The sequence below is a fragment of the Marmota monax genome, unplaced genomic scaffold (assembly GCF_021218885.2).
Source record: "Marmota monax isolate L192 unplaced genomic scaffold, Marmota_monax_Labrador192_F-V1.1 WCK01_AAM20220418_F8-fsc00243, whole genome shotgun sequence".
NCBI classification, from domain to species: Eukaryota; Metazoa; Chordata; class Mammalia; order Rodentia; family Sciuridae; genus Marmota; species Marmota monax.
Window position 1 is genome coordinate 1,843,672 of NW_026694604.1, and position 17,192 is coordinate 1,860,863.

The 17,192-nt window shown below is 50.3% G+C and overlaps 1 protein-coding gene across 3 annotated transcripts; it reads right to left on the reverse strand.

The window, feature by feature from the left end:
• Positions 1–274: 274 nt before the first annotated feature.
• Positions 275–16,014, reverse strand: Gucy2d (guanylate cyclase 2D, retinal). 3 transcript variants are annotated; one of them, XM_046422125.2, is made up of 19 exons: positions 14,977–16,014; positions 14,592–14,896; positions 12,209–12,560; positions 11,601–11,685; positions 11,205–11,307; positions 10,686–10,787; positions 9,226–9,306; positions 7,111–7,317; positions 6,838–6,994; positions 6,179–6,328; positions 5,405–5,553; positions 4,706–4,869; positions 4,415–4,607; positions 3,976–4,150; positions 3,628–3,726; positions 3,369–3,463; positions 3,147–3,232; positions 2,857–2,966; positions 275–1,828 (listed from the first exon to the last, which is right to left on the reverse strand). In XM_046422125.2, exons 1-18 carry the CDS (start codon positions 15,710–15,712, stop codon positions 2,879–2,881), a joined length of 3,327 nt encoding a protein of 1,108 aa, XP_046278081.2. In that variant the 5' UTR covers positions 15,713–16,014; the 3' UTR covers positions 275–1,828; positions 2,857–2,878. The 3 variants fall into 3 exon arrangements, with proteins under 3 accessions (XP_046278081.2, XP_046278080.2, XP_046278079.2); XM_046422124.2 differs by having other exon boundaries at positions 275–2,328; XM_046422123.2 differs by having other exon boundaries at positions 275–2,966.
• Between the last annotated feature and the right edge of the window lie 1,178 nt (positions 16,015–17,192).

Below are 17,192 nucleotides of genomic sequence, written 5' to 3' on the forward strand. Positions count from 1 at the left end.
AATGTTCCAAAAATCTTGATGTTTTGGAGGCTGTAGGGACTGTGAGAACTGAAGTGTGAAGCCCTGGATTAAACCTATTGTTGCTCCTTAGCTCCTGCAGAATGTTGCTAGGGGTGAGGCAAGCCCCACCTGCTGATTCTGATTTCAGAAGAGGGAACTCTGTTATAGTTGGTCCTGCATATCCTTGGATGCTGCAGTCACAGATTCAACCCCTGGTGGATCTTGGACTATGTAGTTAGGCCTATAATGGTTGCATCTGTACTGACCATGGACAGACTTTTTCTTGTCTTGTTTATTTCTTAAACAATACAGTAAATCAAGTATTTACAGAGCATTTACATTGTATTGAATATTATAAGTAATCTAGAGATGACTTAAAGTATACAGAATATTCATAGGTTCTATGAAAATACTATATCATATTATGTAAGGGATTTGAGCATCCGAGGATTTTGGTAATGGGAGTCGTGGAACCAATCCCCTGTGGATATCAAAGAATGACTGTATACTTTTTTTGTTTGTTTTTTTGTACTGGGTATTTTAACCCAGGGACACTCTCCTATTGAGCTACACCTCTAGACCTTATTTATTTATTTTTGAGACAGCATCTAAGTTGCACTGCTGAGGTTGGCCTTGAACTGGTGATCCTCTGCCTCAGCCTCCCAAGTCACCGGATTACAGACATGCACCACCACATCTGGCTTTATATTTTTAAAATACTGATTTGGTATAGCTGGGCACAGTGTCCTATACCTGGAATCCCAGATACTGGGAAGACTGAGACAGAAGGACCTTGAGTTTGAGGCCAGAATGAGTAAGGTAGCAGGATCCCCATCCCCAACAAAGTGATTTAAATTTGATTTTTAAGTGTTAACTCAAAACAAAAATACCCCATAAGTCAGTCAAAGCAATTCTACTAGCTCGTTTCTAGCCTCATTTTTAATGAAATCTTGAAGATTCTACGAGTTAAGGAATCCTACAATCATTGACTGCTGTTATGCTTCATAAATTTTAGTGTGCCTAAAATATTTTGAGGGATCTTATTAAAATGCAGATTCTGATTCAGTAGATTTGGGACCAAAATTTCTACATTTTAACAAACTCCCAGGTGATGCTGATGCTGCTGGCCCACCAGCCAATATTTTCCCAGTAAGGACTTGGTTCATCTTTCCACCTAGGAATTCCCTCTGACTGCCACATCCTTGTTTACTAACATCTCCTGTTCTGATTGCACACCTCCAAGGGATGCATGCTGTCTACCTATGGGTGGTTGCAGCTGCTGCTAATTTCTTCCAGGGTGTGTGGCAACAGCAAATGACACCAAGAGTCAAACATGCCAAAGCCTAGGCTCTGGAACACCAGAGGAAATTTCAGCTAGGGACTTGCCAAGACTGAGCATTGACATTTGTAACGAAGATCTAAGCAGAAGGAATTTTCTGTCCAACTGGCTTTTCAGTAGCACCCAGTTAAACAGAATATGATGGTGGTGCAGGCCTGTAATTGTAGCACCTGGGGAGGCTGAGGCAAGTTCAAAGCCAACCTCAGCAACTTAGGGAGGCCCTAAGCAAACTTAGTGAGACCCTATCTCAAAGAATAAAAAAGAAGGGGCTGGGGATGAGGCTCACTGGTTAAATGCCCCTGGGTTCAATCCCTGATACAAAACAAAACAAAACAAAACAAAAAAACAGAGAATATGACTATTCCTCAGGTTTTCTGGTTAGTAAAAGTTTGGTGCAGTTTAATTTTCTTTCCCCAAAGCATTGAAGTAAACGTTCCTCTGCACTTGGGTAAGTGACTTGGTTTTGCCCACTGGATAAGGAACCAGTTTCTGAAAAGGGAGCAATGAAAATGAAAATGAGGCTTGAGGCTAAACAGAAGCCATGACCTCCCCACACCACACAACAACCCAAGCCTGGACACAACACACAATGCCTCCACTCCAGGGCATCCAACTATGGATCCTCCTTCCTGGAGCCTAGAGGGGCTCTGGAAAATGGGGAATGCCCCACCCATAATCTCCTGATGGGCTCAGGATCATTTGGGCTGGGGGCCACATGCCACAGTGTCCAATATCCCAAGGCCAGCCATTCTAAAGCCCAACTATCAGGGCCACGGGGGTGCTGAAAATCACTTAGGCCTCCCTTCATTCCACCATTGGGTGGAATCCGAGCTTGGAGAGTGCATGAGACTTTTCCAAGGCTGGTTTGCAGCTGGCTCTTGTAAAGGCTCAGAATCCTTGGAGGCAGAGCTGGACAGAAGCCAGTTCTTAGTCAGACTTTAGGTCACCTATAGCAGCAACTTCCAGGAAAAACATCTTCCAGAATAATCCTGAGGGAAAGATGAATGTCTCAGAGGGAGAAAAAGGGTCATGGGGACTCACCTAGGAAGGGGACCGTCATGGTCAGAAGTTTTCCAAGGAGGGCAGTGAGCAGGTCTCTGCTTTAACAGAACTCCAGGGATAACTTTCACACTGTCCTCTGGCCAATGTTGCCCCCTAGAGTTCTGTCTCTTGTGCAATACATGGCCAAGTGTCCTAGGGAGGCCTGGTATGTGCTGTTTGTGAAGGGTAGGGTCAGAGAAGTGACACATGGTCACAATTACAGTATTCCCTAAACCTGGATTCCTGGACTAGTGCAGACCTACTGAACCAGTATCCCTGTAGCAAATGCTTTCCTCCCAGGGTAAATCCAAGGAACCAGCCTGGGCTTACTAAATCAGAGATGGATTAGGACACCTGGCTTAGGTGGGACTTTCTTCAGACGGTGCTAGACCTTTAGGCTAGCAAAGAGGCACCTGTCTCCTAGGAAGTATCTCACATAAGTGTGTGGTCCTGGAGACTGAGGGAAGAGCTTGCACCTGTCCTGGCAAGGCCTCACTTCTAGGAGAACTGGCCAGGCCTCGCCTTCTCCAGCTTCTGGCGCCGCTCAGCGGGTATCTCCTGCAGGCTGATGCCATGGTTGCTGGCCCTGTGTCGAAGGATGGCAATTATCAGGGAAGGGGAATTCAGATGAGGGGGGGGGGGCAGGGTCTTGGTCATCGTAGCTTCTCGCTGGGGTCTGACACAGAGCCAGAGGCAGGGAGAATGCGTGAAGGGGCCCTACCCTGCCCGCGCCCGTCTCCCCTGCCAGAGCATGCCAAACCCTCACCCCGGTTGCAGGTCCGGAGGTTTGGGGATAGGCTTGTTAAAGCCGATTTTGCCCACCAGCCAGTACGTGTCCTCAGCGCCCTTGCCCTGGAAAGAAGACACGAGAGGGGGGAAACTTAGGCGGACTGATGTGAGCGACTGAGAATCTCCAGGTCTAAGTGGAGCTTAGAGACCCTGGGTCCCTAAGAGTCCCTCTCCAGAAGGGGGCGGGGCCAGGCCTCACCTTCAGCTCAGTACGGCCTCGCAGCTCCATCTGGAAGCCCTGGTTCAGAGAGCGGAGAATCCGCACCGTGCTCATGTTCACGTGGATGCGGTAAGCTGGGACAGTGGGGACTTCGTGAGCTCGGAATTCACCTCACCTGACCTCTCAAGCTGTTTCCCTCTCTGGCCCCGCCCTCCCCCCCAGCTCCTCCCCCCCAGCTCCTCCCCCCCCCCAGCTCCTCCCTCCCCCCCCCAGCTCCTCCCTCCTCTGTCACACTCACGCAGCCCGGTGGACTCCATGCGCGAGGCAGTGTTGACGGTGTCCCCAAAGAGGCAGTACCGCGGCATGGTGAGACCCACCACGCCCGCCACGCACGGGCCTGCGAAGATGCTCAAGTTGGCGGGCAGCAAGGACTTGGGCTGAAACTGGCAGCTCCCGGCAGCTAGAAGTGCCCGGCACCTAGGGCCTTGGGGGGACCTTAGCACCCCATACTTTCTACCAGCTCTCCAAATAAACACTCTCAAAGGTATCCTTTTCAAGGCAAGCCCCCACCCCCAGCCCCATCGAAGTCTGCCTCCTGTAGAAGGAATTTGGAACAAATCCCCAGAGAAGACTGGCCAAGAGTTACCTGAATGCAGGCCGATGCGTATGCGTACTGGCACATCGGGCATATGGCGCATTCGAAAAGAGCCCACCGCACTGAGGATGTCCAGCGACATGTTGGAAATCTCTGCCGCATGCCGCTGCCCATTCCTCTGGGGCAGCCCCGAGGCCACCATATAGGCATCCCCAATTGTCTCCACCTGGGAGAAGGAGTTGTACCAGTTCAGTACTGAGTGTCCCACCCCCCATACATAAAGTCAATATCAATATCAAAAGGCTGAAACTGGGGTTAGTGTAGACATCTTGCAAAGCCAGGCTGCAAATTGGAGACTGAGCTGGAGGAAGAGATTGGGGAGGTACAACAGGGCTGGGAAAGAGTACTGGGCTAGTGGCCTGGGGCAGATGGGCTGGGATTGACAGAGTTGAACAGAAGGTCAGGACGTCTTATCCCTGGCACACTCCACCTTATAGACATCGTGGGAACCGATTATGGCATCAAAGAGTGTGTAGAGGTCGTTGAGCAGGTCCACCACCTCAATGGGCTCACTCATGGCTGAGATGGTGGTGAATCCCACAATGTCACTGAAGTACAGTGTCACCTCCTCAAAGTACTCTGGCTCCACAGGTGTCCCCTTCTTCAGGGCCTCAGCCACAGATCTAGGCATGGCAGGCAGTGGGGTCACCTGGAGGCAGTCCCAGTCTGGCTGGGCTCCAGCTGCCCTCTCCACCCCACTCCTCGCCATATTGGCACCCACGGAGGTAGCATCTGCGTGAGCAGCCGGTCTGTCTTCTGCTTTTCCAGCTCCAGCTCCTCCGTGCGTTCCCGGATCAGGTCCTCCAGGTTACTGGAGTACTGCTCCAGCATCCGAAGCATTGAATCGATGATGTTTGTCTTCCGTCCCTTGTTGATGCTCTTGAACTATAACAATAGGAAGCAGGCAAAGCTGCTGAAGATCTGGACCACCATGCCCTTCTCATGGACCTTTTATGGGACGATATTCCCCATCCCCTTAACCACCATTCATCTTCTATTCATGAAGCAGTCCTGGAGTGCTGGGCACTGTGTATTCAGACATTATTAGGAGGCATGTGGGAAATGAGGGTTCCCAAATGTAGTCATTCTCAGGAATTGACAGGCACTGGAGCAGCTCAGCCTTTGGATTCCCAGACTAAGGTTCTTTTTGTCAAGGTAAGCCAAACAAATATTTGGTTTTTAATTAATGTTATTTGAATTGAATTAAATATTTCTCTCAGAGCTCTGTTTCCCACTTCAAAGGCCTTACAGCCCCCATTCTAGCTCACCCCCATGCTCCAGTTCTCAGGCTACCCCTTAGGAGGTCACCTTGAAGGTTAAAGATCCTTCCTGCCCGCCTCCCTGCCTGTGACCTTCCTAGGTTACAAGAATCTGGGGTTCCCAGGGACCCGCCCAGCCCTCACCCAATCCCAGCCCTAACCAGGTCGAAGGTGCGGTCCATGGAGGGCCTCAGTTCTGGCTGTTCTGCCCAGCACTGTGTCATCAGATGGATGCACTCCACAGGTGCCTGGTCCATGGATACCGAGGGCCGACACAGCGGAGGGGGGCTCTGCACCCTCTGCACCACCTCTGGAAGCATGAGGAGACAGTGAGGGGTAAGCATTCCAGGAGAGAGGATACCTCTGACCCTGGCCTGACTGATGAAGCCCAAGATAGGATCCTTTAAACCAGAGCTTCAATGGGAGAGGGAGTTTAGTGTGTAAGGGGGTCTCTAGGAGTAACAAGAGGACCCTGAACCCTGGGATCAGTAAGATGTGACACAGACAAAGAAACTAACATTTATTGCATGTAAGAAAAATGAGAAGGTAATGAAGTAGTTTGCTCAGTGTCCCATATATGATGATATGGATTTGAATCAAATGGGACTGTGTTTTTATCCCAGCTCCCTGCAGCCTCCCTGGGACCTTTGAGAAATACAGAGGAGCCTGCTGTGTCACATGGGGGAACAGGTTGGGTCCAGCATCAGGACAGAAGAAACTTCTGAGGTCTGGGCCCTGTAAAGCAACCCACCCACCCACGCTCCATCCTGATGCTTGGCTTTCTACTGCCCTGGCCCTTCAGACTCCAGCTTTAAGGGCGCACCCACATAATTAAGTCTTATCACCAGGCTTTGCTTTAGAGAAAAAAGCAAGGCTGGGTCTGGGATGGCCCTGTTCTAATTGTAAGATGCCTTTCTGGCCCCAATTCGCCTTACCCTCTGCTGTCAACTCCAGCATGGCATAGGGGGGACTGCGGCACACGACCTCCTGCATGATGATACCCAGACTGAAGACGTCACCCGCCATAGTTCCCCGGCGCTCCAGGGCTGGGTCCCGAAGCAGCTCTGGGGCTGTCCATAATTGATCTGGGATGGGGAAGGACACATGGTCACGTGGAGAGCTGTGGGGAGCTGAGGACAGACTCTCATCCCTGCCAAAAAAAAAAAAAAAAAAACCAACTCCCAAACTCACAATCAAGCCCCGCAGCCCTGCAACCAACCCCAGGAAAGATTACCTGAAACTAAACTGTCTCAGAAGTCCTGCCCTCACAATAAGCCCCGCCCCTCAAACAAGGCGGTGCCCGGGAAAGACTCGATCTCCTGGGCACAGGCTCCCGCCCTCAGACAAAGGCCCTCTTACAGCAGACCCGGATGCACTGTCAAGAGCTCAAGCACAATCCCACCCCCCCTGGCCAGCCCCACTCCCCAGACAGATTCCATCTTCCGAATCTTAGAGGTCACCTGACCTTTTCCGTAGCAGTCGCGTCCAATGGATAAGGAATGGGGAGAGTGCGAGGAAGGGAGCAGGGGACCTTGAAATTATGTGACTCCTGGGGCGTTAGTCCCGTGCGCGGTAGAACGCGGGGGACTCCTACCCTCGGCCGTGGGAGGCTGCGGTAACACCCTCTGAGCCTCCAGCAGTTTCCCGTGGCCGTGGTCGGTGATCTTGAGCACAAACCTCCCGTCTACCACGCAGTTCCGCGACTTAAGCCGCCCGTGAGCCACGCCGCGGTGGTGCAGGTACCTCATTCCCTTGGAGGAGGCGGGGTAAGAGGCAGCCTCAGCCAGAGCGGTTTCTCTGCTCCCATTCTACCTTGCCCCCAGGACACGCCCTACTACGACCTCCCCCCTACCAACCTCCCCCTCACTTTGATGAGGTCCAGCAGGAGGGAGGACTTGAACATCCAGTCCAGCTTTATTTCTCTCTGGGCGAGGAGGTCGTGGAGGGAGCCCCGGGTACAGTGCTCTGAGACCACGGCCAGGACGCCCTCCCCTGGGGCTGCAGGGCAGTCTGCGGCTCCCGCCAGGAAGAGCCCTAGGTACAGGGCCACGTTCTCATGCCGGAGCTCTCTGAGCTGAGAGGAGAAAGGTTGACAGGCATTTTCTGCCCTGGTAGCAATGTGGGTAGTGGGCCTTTATTCAATGTCTGTTTTTAAGTATCTAAACTAGGAAGATGGGATAAGAGTGATGAATGAAATAATCTAAGACATATATAATATGTGTGTGTGCGTGTGTGTTTTGATGTTTTGATGTGTGTTTTGGGGTTCTTCTGTTGATTTTATGAAAACCAAAATTGTCAAAAGCCACAGTGCTCAGATACTGAATATGGCTGAACTTAAAGTTATGAGTGAAAAGACAACCATGCATTGGTGATAAGGACCCAGAAAGGTTCTGATTTATTAAACATCAATCTTTGAACTGCCCCAGAGTTGTTCCTTCTCCTCTTCCTTCTTCTTCCTTCTTTTTTCCCTTTTTCCTCCCCTCTCCTCCTCCTTCTCTTCCTCAACCTTCCTCTTCTCCTTCTCCTCCCCTGACTGTACCCTCCCTCCCCTCCCCTCCCTTCCCCTGCTTCTCCTTCTCCACCCTTCACTGTCCTTCTTTCTTCTTTTTCTTTCTCCTCTTTTTCTTTTCCTCTTCTTCCTCTCTACCATTTCCTCCTCCTCCTTTCTTTCAGTTTGGGGACTGAACCCAAAGCCTAGCACATTGGACTACATCCCCTGCCCTTATTTTTATCTCACAACAAGGTCTCCCTACATTGTCCAAGACTGAAGTATAACTTGAGATTCTTCTGCTTTGGCTTCCTGCATAACTGGGATTATAGGCCTGCACCACCACTGCATCCAATTGAATGGCTTCAGTCTTTTTTTTTTTTTTTAAGTCAAGATCTCACTAAGTTGCTGAGGCTGGCCTCAGACTTGTAATCCTCCTGCCTCAGCCTACTAAATTACTGAGATTACAGGTGTGCACCACACACATCTGGCTGAACTGCCTCCATCTTAAGGGAAAACACTACATGAGGGAGAAGCCCTGCCATCACCACCATCTCCTTCTGAATGTAACAATCTCTGTGGAGAGGCACTAGGGCTTTCTGAACACATCAGAAATAGCTTGTGCCTTTAGCCTGACCTGGGGCTGCTCTATTTGGTGTTGCATCAGTGTTTCAGATGCTTCTGAGATGCCACACTCCCCAAGTTAGGTAGGACAGGACTATGCAGCCAAGTAATGGTCCCAGAGGAAGCATCAAAAGGTTATACCTACTTGGCAGGACAGAGAGCACTCAGACACTGGAAAAGTGGGAGCTAAAGGCTGAAGAGTGCCCTTTCTAGATTTTCTTGGATTTCATTTTAAACACCTGGTGTTAAATGGTGACTTAGTGTACTGACCAATAGTCTGTCCATTTAAATCATTCCACAGCTGTGACCATGAACACCTGGGAGGCCTCAGGAAAGTAAGCCAGCCAAAGATTTCATGGCATTGGGGGGAAGAGGAACATTAAGGTTGAAAAGATTAGAATCAGCCAGTCTATTATCTCCTTGCCAACTTTCCACTCTATTAGGCACATATCAATACAACTAGGGCCATTTGGCATATGTGGCCTGACAGAAGTGAAAATTCATTTTCTATCATTCTTTCAGCAAATATTCACTGGGTCTCAGTAATATTCCAGATCCTGTGTTGGATGCTGGGTATACAATGGAGGGGCACAGGGAAACTCTCACTAAGTTGCAGTCTGTGAAGGAGGCAGCAATAAGTCAGCCTATAGGTGAACATATAACTTATGTATAAATTAATGTGTAATTTATCACATCTAAGTTGTGATAAGATTATCAAAGAACTAGTGCCATGAGACAGAATAGTGAGAAATCTGCTCTAGAGTGGAAGGAACACTTAACTGAAACCTACTACTGTATGCTGCTGTAAAGAGAAGGCAAGAAAGGAGGGACTGATGACCACCCTGCACCAATCATAGGATCACCTCTTACCTTGGAGAAGGCTGTCTTAGTTGCTGGGCGGATGGCTACATGATGATCCCCTGGGAATTTCTTTAGCCAAACCCAATCTCCCTGCAGAAGAAAGGATGAGGTTAGGGAACTTAGTTTCCTAAAGCCTCATGATACATTTCCATTGCCCACATTTCCATTGCCCACTGTCCCAGAACACATCTGCTATGGGACAGCATCAGAAGCAGGAGTTTGACATCTGCCTATCTGCTTCTCAGCCAGCTAGATGAAAACCCACCCCTAGGTGAGAGAGAGGCAAAAGACCTATACAGTTGTCTTCCCCACCCCCAGATGCACCCATTAAGTGAACTGTTACAACCACAATGTCACTGACATCACCATCCCTTGCCATGACAGAGCACCATGCTTTGAGTCAGGCATCTGGGTAGATGAGGCTTTAATGTAAACTAGATGGGAGTGGTGGGGAGCCTCCTTGTCCTCAACTATTGGCAGGCCCGGTTCCTAGCATGTAATTCCTGTGGCTGCTCAGAGGGTCCAAGCTTGAGTCAATGATCTGCTGCTATCATCTCAAATGAGTGAAGGGTCTCTCATACTTATTTTATCCTGCATTGTGCAAATTATATAAGTTTCCCTGACCTTTGGAAAGGAATTTGAACTAGAAGGGAGTTGTGAGAGTTTGGCATTGATCCTTACAGAGCACTTGGAAATAAATGTGAAGACATTTTTAATTGTCACAAAACTGCATTTAGTGGATAGGGCCAGAGACAAGAGAAACTAAATATTCTTCAAGGGACAAGGTCATCCTATGCAACAAAGAACAACCTGTCCAAAATGGCAGTAGTGCCTTCTCTGAGAAATGATCATGATGGTCTCTAGGTGACATAGTAGGAACTTCTGCATTCTCTCCATGACCTGGAGCTTGGGTGCTCTAAATTTCTACTCTCTTTCTGATTAGTTGAGCTCTTTCTAGGCTCCCTCTGAATCTTTTCTCAGTATCTCCCATCCAGCCCATCATATTCAGATTTCCTGGCCCCACAGTGTCCTAATATCCTTTTGTGACATTCTTACTCTACTCTAGGGCTTGCTGTTTCTGAGTCTGATCTGAATTGGATGGGAATTATGAGGGGGCAGGGCCAGGGGCTCCCGGGCCTCAGTGGCCACACCAGCCTGCATGCTAGTCTCAGCACACTGCTCAGCAGCTCCAGCCTGTGGTCACTGTGTCTGGCCTTTGAGGAGTCCTCACTTCGATCATGGCTAAGGGAAAGTCCTGTAGCAGAGAAGATTCCCAGATGCAGAATCAGGTCAGGATTGAGGAATCCATGACCTCTCCCCAGGTCCCACTTGGCCTCCCGCTGCCTGGAGTCTGCAGGATTTGACATGACTGCATGCCTCCCTTGAGAATATGCCTACTCTCTTCCCAGGCCTGAGCACCTTTTCTCACTTCCCCTTCTGGAGTACAGCTCATTCTGGCTCAGGCTCACCTCATAGAGGCCAATGTTTGTGCTGTCTGAGGGCTGGCTGCGGATGCTTCGAATGTCTGCCGTGCTGAAGGCAGCCAGACTGGATCGACTCCCCTGGATCATCTGGGAGGCAGAGGTGCAAAGAAAAAGTCAATATACTCTGACCCCAGAGTATATTTTAAACCCTTGGATTGAGGTTAGGCTGAGTTTTGTGAATTAAACAGGGGAAGGGAAGAACTTTCAATGAGGGAAGATGATAATGATAGTACTTCCGAAGTGCACAACACTTTACAAAACAAATATATTCATTTTCTTGTTGCACCTTCACACCACCCCAGGAAAATAGTGAGGACAGAGGCTGTCACTCCTATGGCACAGATGAGGTTGCTGATCTCCAGAGCTCAGACCTCAGACACAGCTGGGGCAAAAATCAGGCTTTCTTCCTGGGGTCTGGGAGTGGCTGTGATGAGGGCTGGCTCAGGGAAGGGACCAAATGTATAGGGAGAAGACAGCTGGTTCCTGGCTCCCTGCTTTCCTGACCTTTCGAGAGCTACCCCCATGTGGATGGAGGAAGGTGATGTCCTCCAGAGACAGGATGATCTTGTTGGGGCCAGAAACCATTTGGATATGAAGGAGCCGGTGCCTGGTAATGGAAAGAGATCATACTGGCAAAGAGGGCCAGTTTCATCTGAATAGGCCAGTAGGAATTGGGATGAAGGGATGATGTGAGTTCAGGGGAGGTATACTGGAGGGCGGCCATCCCCAAACCAGACATTTCCTTGGGACTCTGCCAGCCCTTCAAGATCCCTATCCTCCCGCCCCAGGAAAAATCCTCCCCTCTTCTACTCTTGAGTAGCTGCTGTCTTTGCTGCAAAATTTCATCCCTGGCAGTGGAGAGCCATGATCACATCGTACTTACCTCACTCCCCTACTCACCTCACACAGTGGGCCAGGAAGATCCCTGCAAGCCCCATTCCTACCACCAGCAGGAAGCCTAGAAAGACCAGGGCTGGCTCCACTCCTAAAGGGACAATGAAAGGATGGACACTCAGGACCTTGGTAAGAAGAGGTTCCCTTTCAAATCCTGGAGTTCCAGGAAATGGGGATAGTAGCTGGAACAGCCTCTAAGGAAAGTCACAGATTCCTCCAAGTCTGGAAATGCTAGAAAATCTCTCAGAGGGCTTTCAGACTAAATAAATCAGGGCTTGAGCAAAGGGATCCTGAGCAAGTCCGGGCTTGGAGGAGGGCCTGGAAGGGTCAGGGAGGGCCTGGAAGGGTCAGTAAGGGCCTGAAAGAACTGAAGGGCAGGGTTGGGGCTCAGTGATACAGTGATTGCCCAGCATGTGTGAGGCACTGGGTTGGATCCTCAGCACTACATAAAAATAAATACAATAAATAAAAGCATCATGTCCATTTTCAACAACAACAACAACAAAAATTAAAATAAAAAAAAAATCCTGCAGGGCAGGAGTTCACTCTCTTTCACAATTTTGTGGATAGGCTATACTGACTGTCCCAGTGGGGGCTGGGATGCTCGCCCTCACCTCCACTGCAGACGACGTTTGGCTCAAACCAGCACGAGGGATCTGGCCCTGGAGCGGGGCCGCCACGAGGGAAGTGCACTGGGATCCCTGCAGAGCGCAGGGAGCCGCGGACAGGGTCCAGCACATAGGTGGTGAACAGTCGGTTTCCAGAGGCGTCCGTGTCCAGAAGTACGTAGGAGGGCTCCTCGGTTTCTCCTAGAGTCCCACAGAACCCTGGGACTGGGGCATTCCCGACGTGCCTGGCTACGGCTGCTCCAGACACCCAGCCCCCACCGGCGGCTGCCCGCGCTCCCGCCATGCCCCTTGCCAACAAGAAGACCGCGTCGTATATGGTGCCAAACAAGGGGGAGACCTGGAGAAGGAAAGCAGGGACTCAGGTCTGGAAGCCACAGCCCACAGATAGATGGGAATTCACCAGCCCCGCCTATTCTCTCATTGGGCCCTTGGAGCCCTGCGCCTACTGACCAGTTCCCATCTCCTAATTAGTGGTTCCCCTGAGGCTCTCTCTTCCTCTCTCCCCATTGGCTATCCCACTTGGTCTTCCCTACCGACTGTTCCTCTTTTCAGGGCTTGGGTTCTTCTCTCATTTTTGGTTGTTTGTAACTCTCCATCCTCTCTAGTTCTGTCCTTTTCTTTCAGTTGGTTGCCCTGCATATAGTTTTAATCTCACCACCTACCATTCACACAAAAGCCTTCTTTCCCATCCTTTGTTTGGCTTCTATTTCCTATTTTCCCCCTTGCTTCCCCTTAAGGTTACCTCCTGATCTCATCAGGCCACTCTCCTATTGGCAGTTACCATCTCTCAGAGTGCCAGACACTGTGTAAAGCCCTAGAGATACACTGGTATATGAGACCATCCCTGCCCAGAGGGAAATTTCATCTAGTTAGGAAAAGAGACATGGTTGTGAAAGCAATGCAGTGAGTAGAGGCAGGAGAAACCGAGAAAGCTTCCTGGATAAGAATGAGGGTCTCCAACTCATGTGGTGAGGTAGAGCAGGAGGCGTAGTGGTCATCCCTCAGGGGATGAATCATAATCATCCAGGGGAGGGATGGGTAAAAGAGAGGAAATCACAGCAGCTCAGAAGAAAAAAAGAATCCAAAGTAATTCAGCAGGGTTGAAGTTCACAGAAGACAGAAGAGAAGGGAAAACACAAGTTCTGATAAACCTTGTGAAGCAACCTGCATCTATATAGGAAAAGTGTCCCCAACCCAGGCTGGAGGAAGGTTACCCAGAAGCCACTGTGACATGCTAGAATTTTCCAGATTTCTAAAGCTTGATCTGGTTGTTGGGTGGAAAGAAAAGGCCTGAGCTAGGTGAGAGTTGAAGCAGAGACCATTTAGAAAGATTATGTTGTAAGATTTGGGCCAGAGGTGCTATGGCTTGAACCAGAGCAATGATAAAGAGGATGGAGAAAGTGAATGGATTTAAATGACCTTTAGGATATAATAGAACTAACTTCATGTCTAGATGTGGGGTGACAAAGTGAGAGGAATCAGGGAGACTTCCTTGCATCTGGCTTGAGCAGCTGGTGGAAGGTTATGCTACTCACTGAGAACTGAAGAGTTTCCCTTCACTTTCTTTGCCCCTCTTTGTTGACTGATCCTCCCTCCATCCCATCCCACTCTTATTCTCTCATCAATTATTCTCATCCTCTCTATCCATTGGCTACTCCAAATCCTCTTGGGAAAGACTGGGGACATTTGTGGGGACTATTTCAATTCCCCTTGACCCACAATCCTCTCTGATGTAGTCCCTTTCAAGTAGGGTCTTGGTGGTGGTTGATTTCCTGCAATTGATATCTAAATTCCCTTTTATCTCAATAGTTTCTAAACCTCCCTTTGTAATTGGGGTGGATCTAGATGGTCTGAACTGGAATTCTGGGAACTCAGAATCCTGAATATGAGCTGGATGTTGAGAATAAACTTTGGATCTGAATATGGGAGCCCTTGGCTCCACCTGGGGATCTTTCTGCTCTTGCAAGATGCCAAGGCCCTCAAAAAGTTAAGACTATCAGATGAGGTCCTAGAGGAAATACCTCCCATGTGGGCATGAAAAGTTGAACACCAACCGTTTATTGTGTTTTGTATATTAAGGTAGTGGTGGAAATGGGTTTACTTTGAAGCACACTGGAAATGATTTTGTGCTTTAGAGTTTACTCCTTGGAGCTGGGCTTGAGAGGTCTCATTGCCTATACTCTGGAAAATAATTCCCCATATAACAAGATCCCAAACAAGACCAAAGGATCTATCTACAGTACCTAGGAAATTCCAGAATACCTAAAGCACCTGTTCTCTCCCCATTGGCTCCATCCTCCTTTCCTCACTTTGACTCTTTTCCTGCCCCCTTCCGTCACTCTCCTCCCTTCTTCCTTGGCCCATCTACCTGCTGCAGATTGAGGTCAGAGGGCAACTCCCGGTGCTCTTGGGCTCTCCGCAGGCTGTCCAGCACACTGCCTTCCGGAGGACAGTGGCGGGTGAGGGTGAGCACAGCATCGTGGGCCCTGCGAAGCTGGGAGCTGTTGGCCAGTGGGGCCAAGGCTTCCGGGCCCGGTGACAAGGCATAGTGGAGTGTGTCGAAGGGCAGGAAGACCAGGGAGCCATCAGCCAGGCCCAGCTCCTCTGCGGCTTCCAGTAGATAGCGCTGCTCCTCTCCACCCAGTAGCACCGAGTGCATCACCATGATCACCACTGCGGACAGGTTTGACTCCCTGAGGTGCCCAGCTGCAGGCAGGACCCGCCATCTCCCCGTACCCCGCTGGAGAACCTACCTCTGACCCTGGGCCCGTCCCGGACCCTCTTCAGGGCCTCCCGGGCTCCAGACAGGTCGGAGGGCTCAATGGAGGTCACCAGCGTGACCGGCAGGCCCCGGGCCCTGAGTGCACTGGACAGAGAGCGTCCAGCCTCCACCCATAGGTCCTGAGGGGCTGTCACCAGGGCCACGCACGCCCAGCGGAAAGCTCGAAGGAGAACGTAGAGAGCATCCGCCGCGGGAGTCACGGCAGGGGCAGTGGTGCCCGCTGCCTGCGACCCAGGGCAACCCCAGGGCACCAGCGCTACCCCAGCCTCTTGCGCTAGTAGTTCCGCGGGCCGGCAGGCTGCAGGGTTCACCGGTCCCACCAGGCCGGAGACGCGGCTTAGCGCGGAGGACACAGCCCCCAGGGAGCCCGGCGTCCGGCATGGCTCGGGCAGCAGCGCGACCTCTAAACGAGGGCCGCCTTCCCGAGCAAGGTCATGGTTCAGGCGGGCGGCTGCCAGAGCCGCGGCCAGGTCCGGGCGGGCACTGGCAAAGATGGGGTCGCAATCCCAGGGGCCCAGGACCCCCACTTTGAACACCGAGGAGAGGGCAGAGGGCGGCGGGAAGAGGAGCAGGAGCAGGAACCGGAGCAGCAGAGGTCCGGGCCAGGGCAGGACCCGCGGGAGGCTTGGAGGGGACCCATCGCACGGCGCAAGGGCGCAGAACCCGACGTCAGGAAGCCCCCTGGTTAGGAGGGTGCACGCAGTCATTGCCAGCTTCTGTGAGCACAGACCGAGCAGGATGAGCAATTGAGACCCCCCCGAAACTCTCGTAGGGCTTTCCCTGCAAACCTGTTTCTGAAAGCCCGCTTTGAGAAGTTCAGAATATCAGGTGAGGTGTCTCTGCTTCCAGAGCCCCTTCTGCAGACAGACGACTTAGATGCGGGTCAAGAGCAAGTCCTGGAAGCCCTCTCCGGCCTTCCCGTCTTTCCATTCCCAACTTGTTTGCCCCTCCCGCCTCATCAGGGCTGTCGGGGGTCGATGGGGACACGCCCACGCCCTCAGTCCTGAGGAGTAGGTGTCTAGGGGCATTTGCCACTCACCGGAAAGTCCGGGGCTCGGGCCCAGGGCCCGGGTGAGGGGTCACAGGGTCGATCCCCCTTCTCTCTCCCCTGCCATCCCATCCCAGGGTGGGGGTGTGGGAACAGCCGGCCAGAGCCCCTAATCTCCCCAAGCTGATTAGGGGCCTTTAATCAGTCAAGGAGGCGCTGACTAGTGGAGGATGGGAGCATCTACTGCACCCTTTTGGTATGGGATCTGTCTGGCTTCCAGGCAACCTGAAGTTGATTAGTGTTAGTCATATTGGCAGGGGTCGGGGTTGGGGGTAGAATTAGATCCCTATCTCACACCACACACAAAATCAGTTCCATGTGAAACCAAAAGTTCTTAAGTGATTCATTTTTTCGATCATTTTGGCAAAGATTGGGTCTGGTAAGAATCATCCGTGGGTGCTAAAACTAGGTGAAAATGTTGAGGAAGGGCAGAATATTTGTCTGGTTGTTTCCCTACAGATTGGCTTATGAGTTGGACAAGAGCAATCATTGTATAATTACAGCTCTTTTGTGTGTGTCCCTCTCTCAGAGTGTAACGTCTATAGGCAGTTGATGTCCATATGTACCTTATTGATTCATTCTTATCACCTGGACAAAGTGTTGGCCCATTTCTCCGTTGTCCCCATTCTCCACTGCCTGTCCACACCCTTCCAACTCATAAGCAATCTGTAGGGAAACACTTTAAACTTATACTTATAAAAATACTGTAGTAAGAGAAAAAGACAACTGATATAATTGGAATATGGATTGGAAATTTCCTAAAACTTATCAATGTAAATTTATGAAGTTAATAACTACAGTAGTTATGTTAGAGAATATCCCTGTTTTTGGACAATACACACTGAAGAATTTAGGGATAAACCATCATAATGTATGTAACTTACCCTCAAATAGTTCAGAGGAATATTACATATGATATATAATATGTTGTATAGGCTATATATTTATAAACAGATACAGTAAAATGTTAATAGATGAATCTCTAAGTTGCTTAAGGCCTCTCTAAATTGCTGAAACTGGCCTTGAACTTGCAATCCTCCTGCCTCAGCCTCTGGAGTTGCTGAGATTATTGGTATGTGCCACCACATCCAGTAACACTTTGTAAATTTGCAGTTCTTTTGCAATAAAAAGTTGATAAA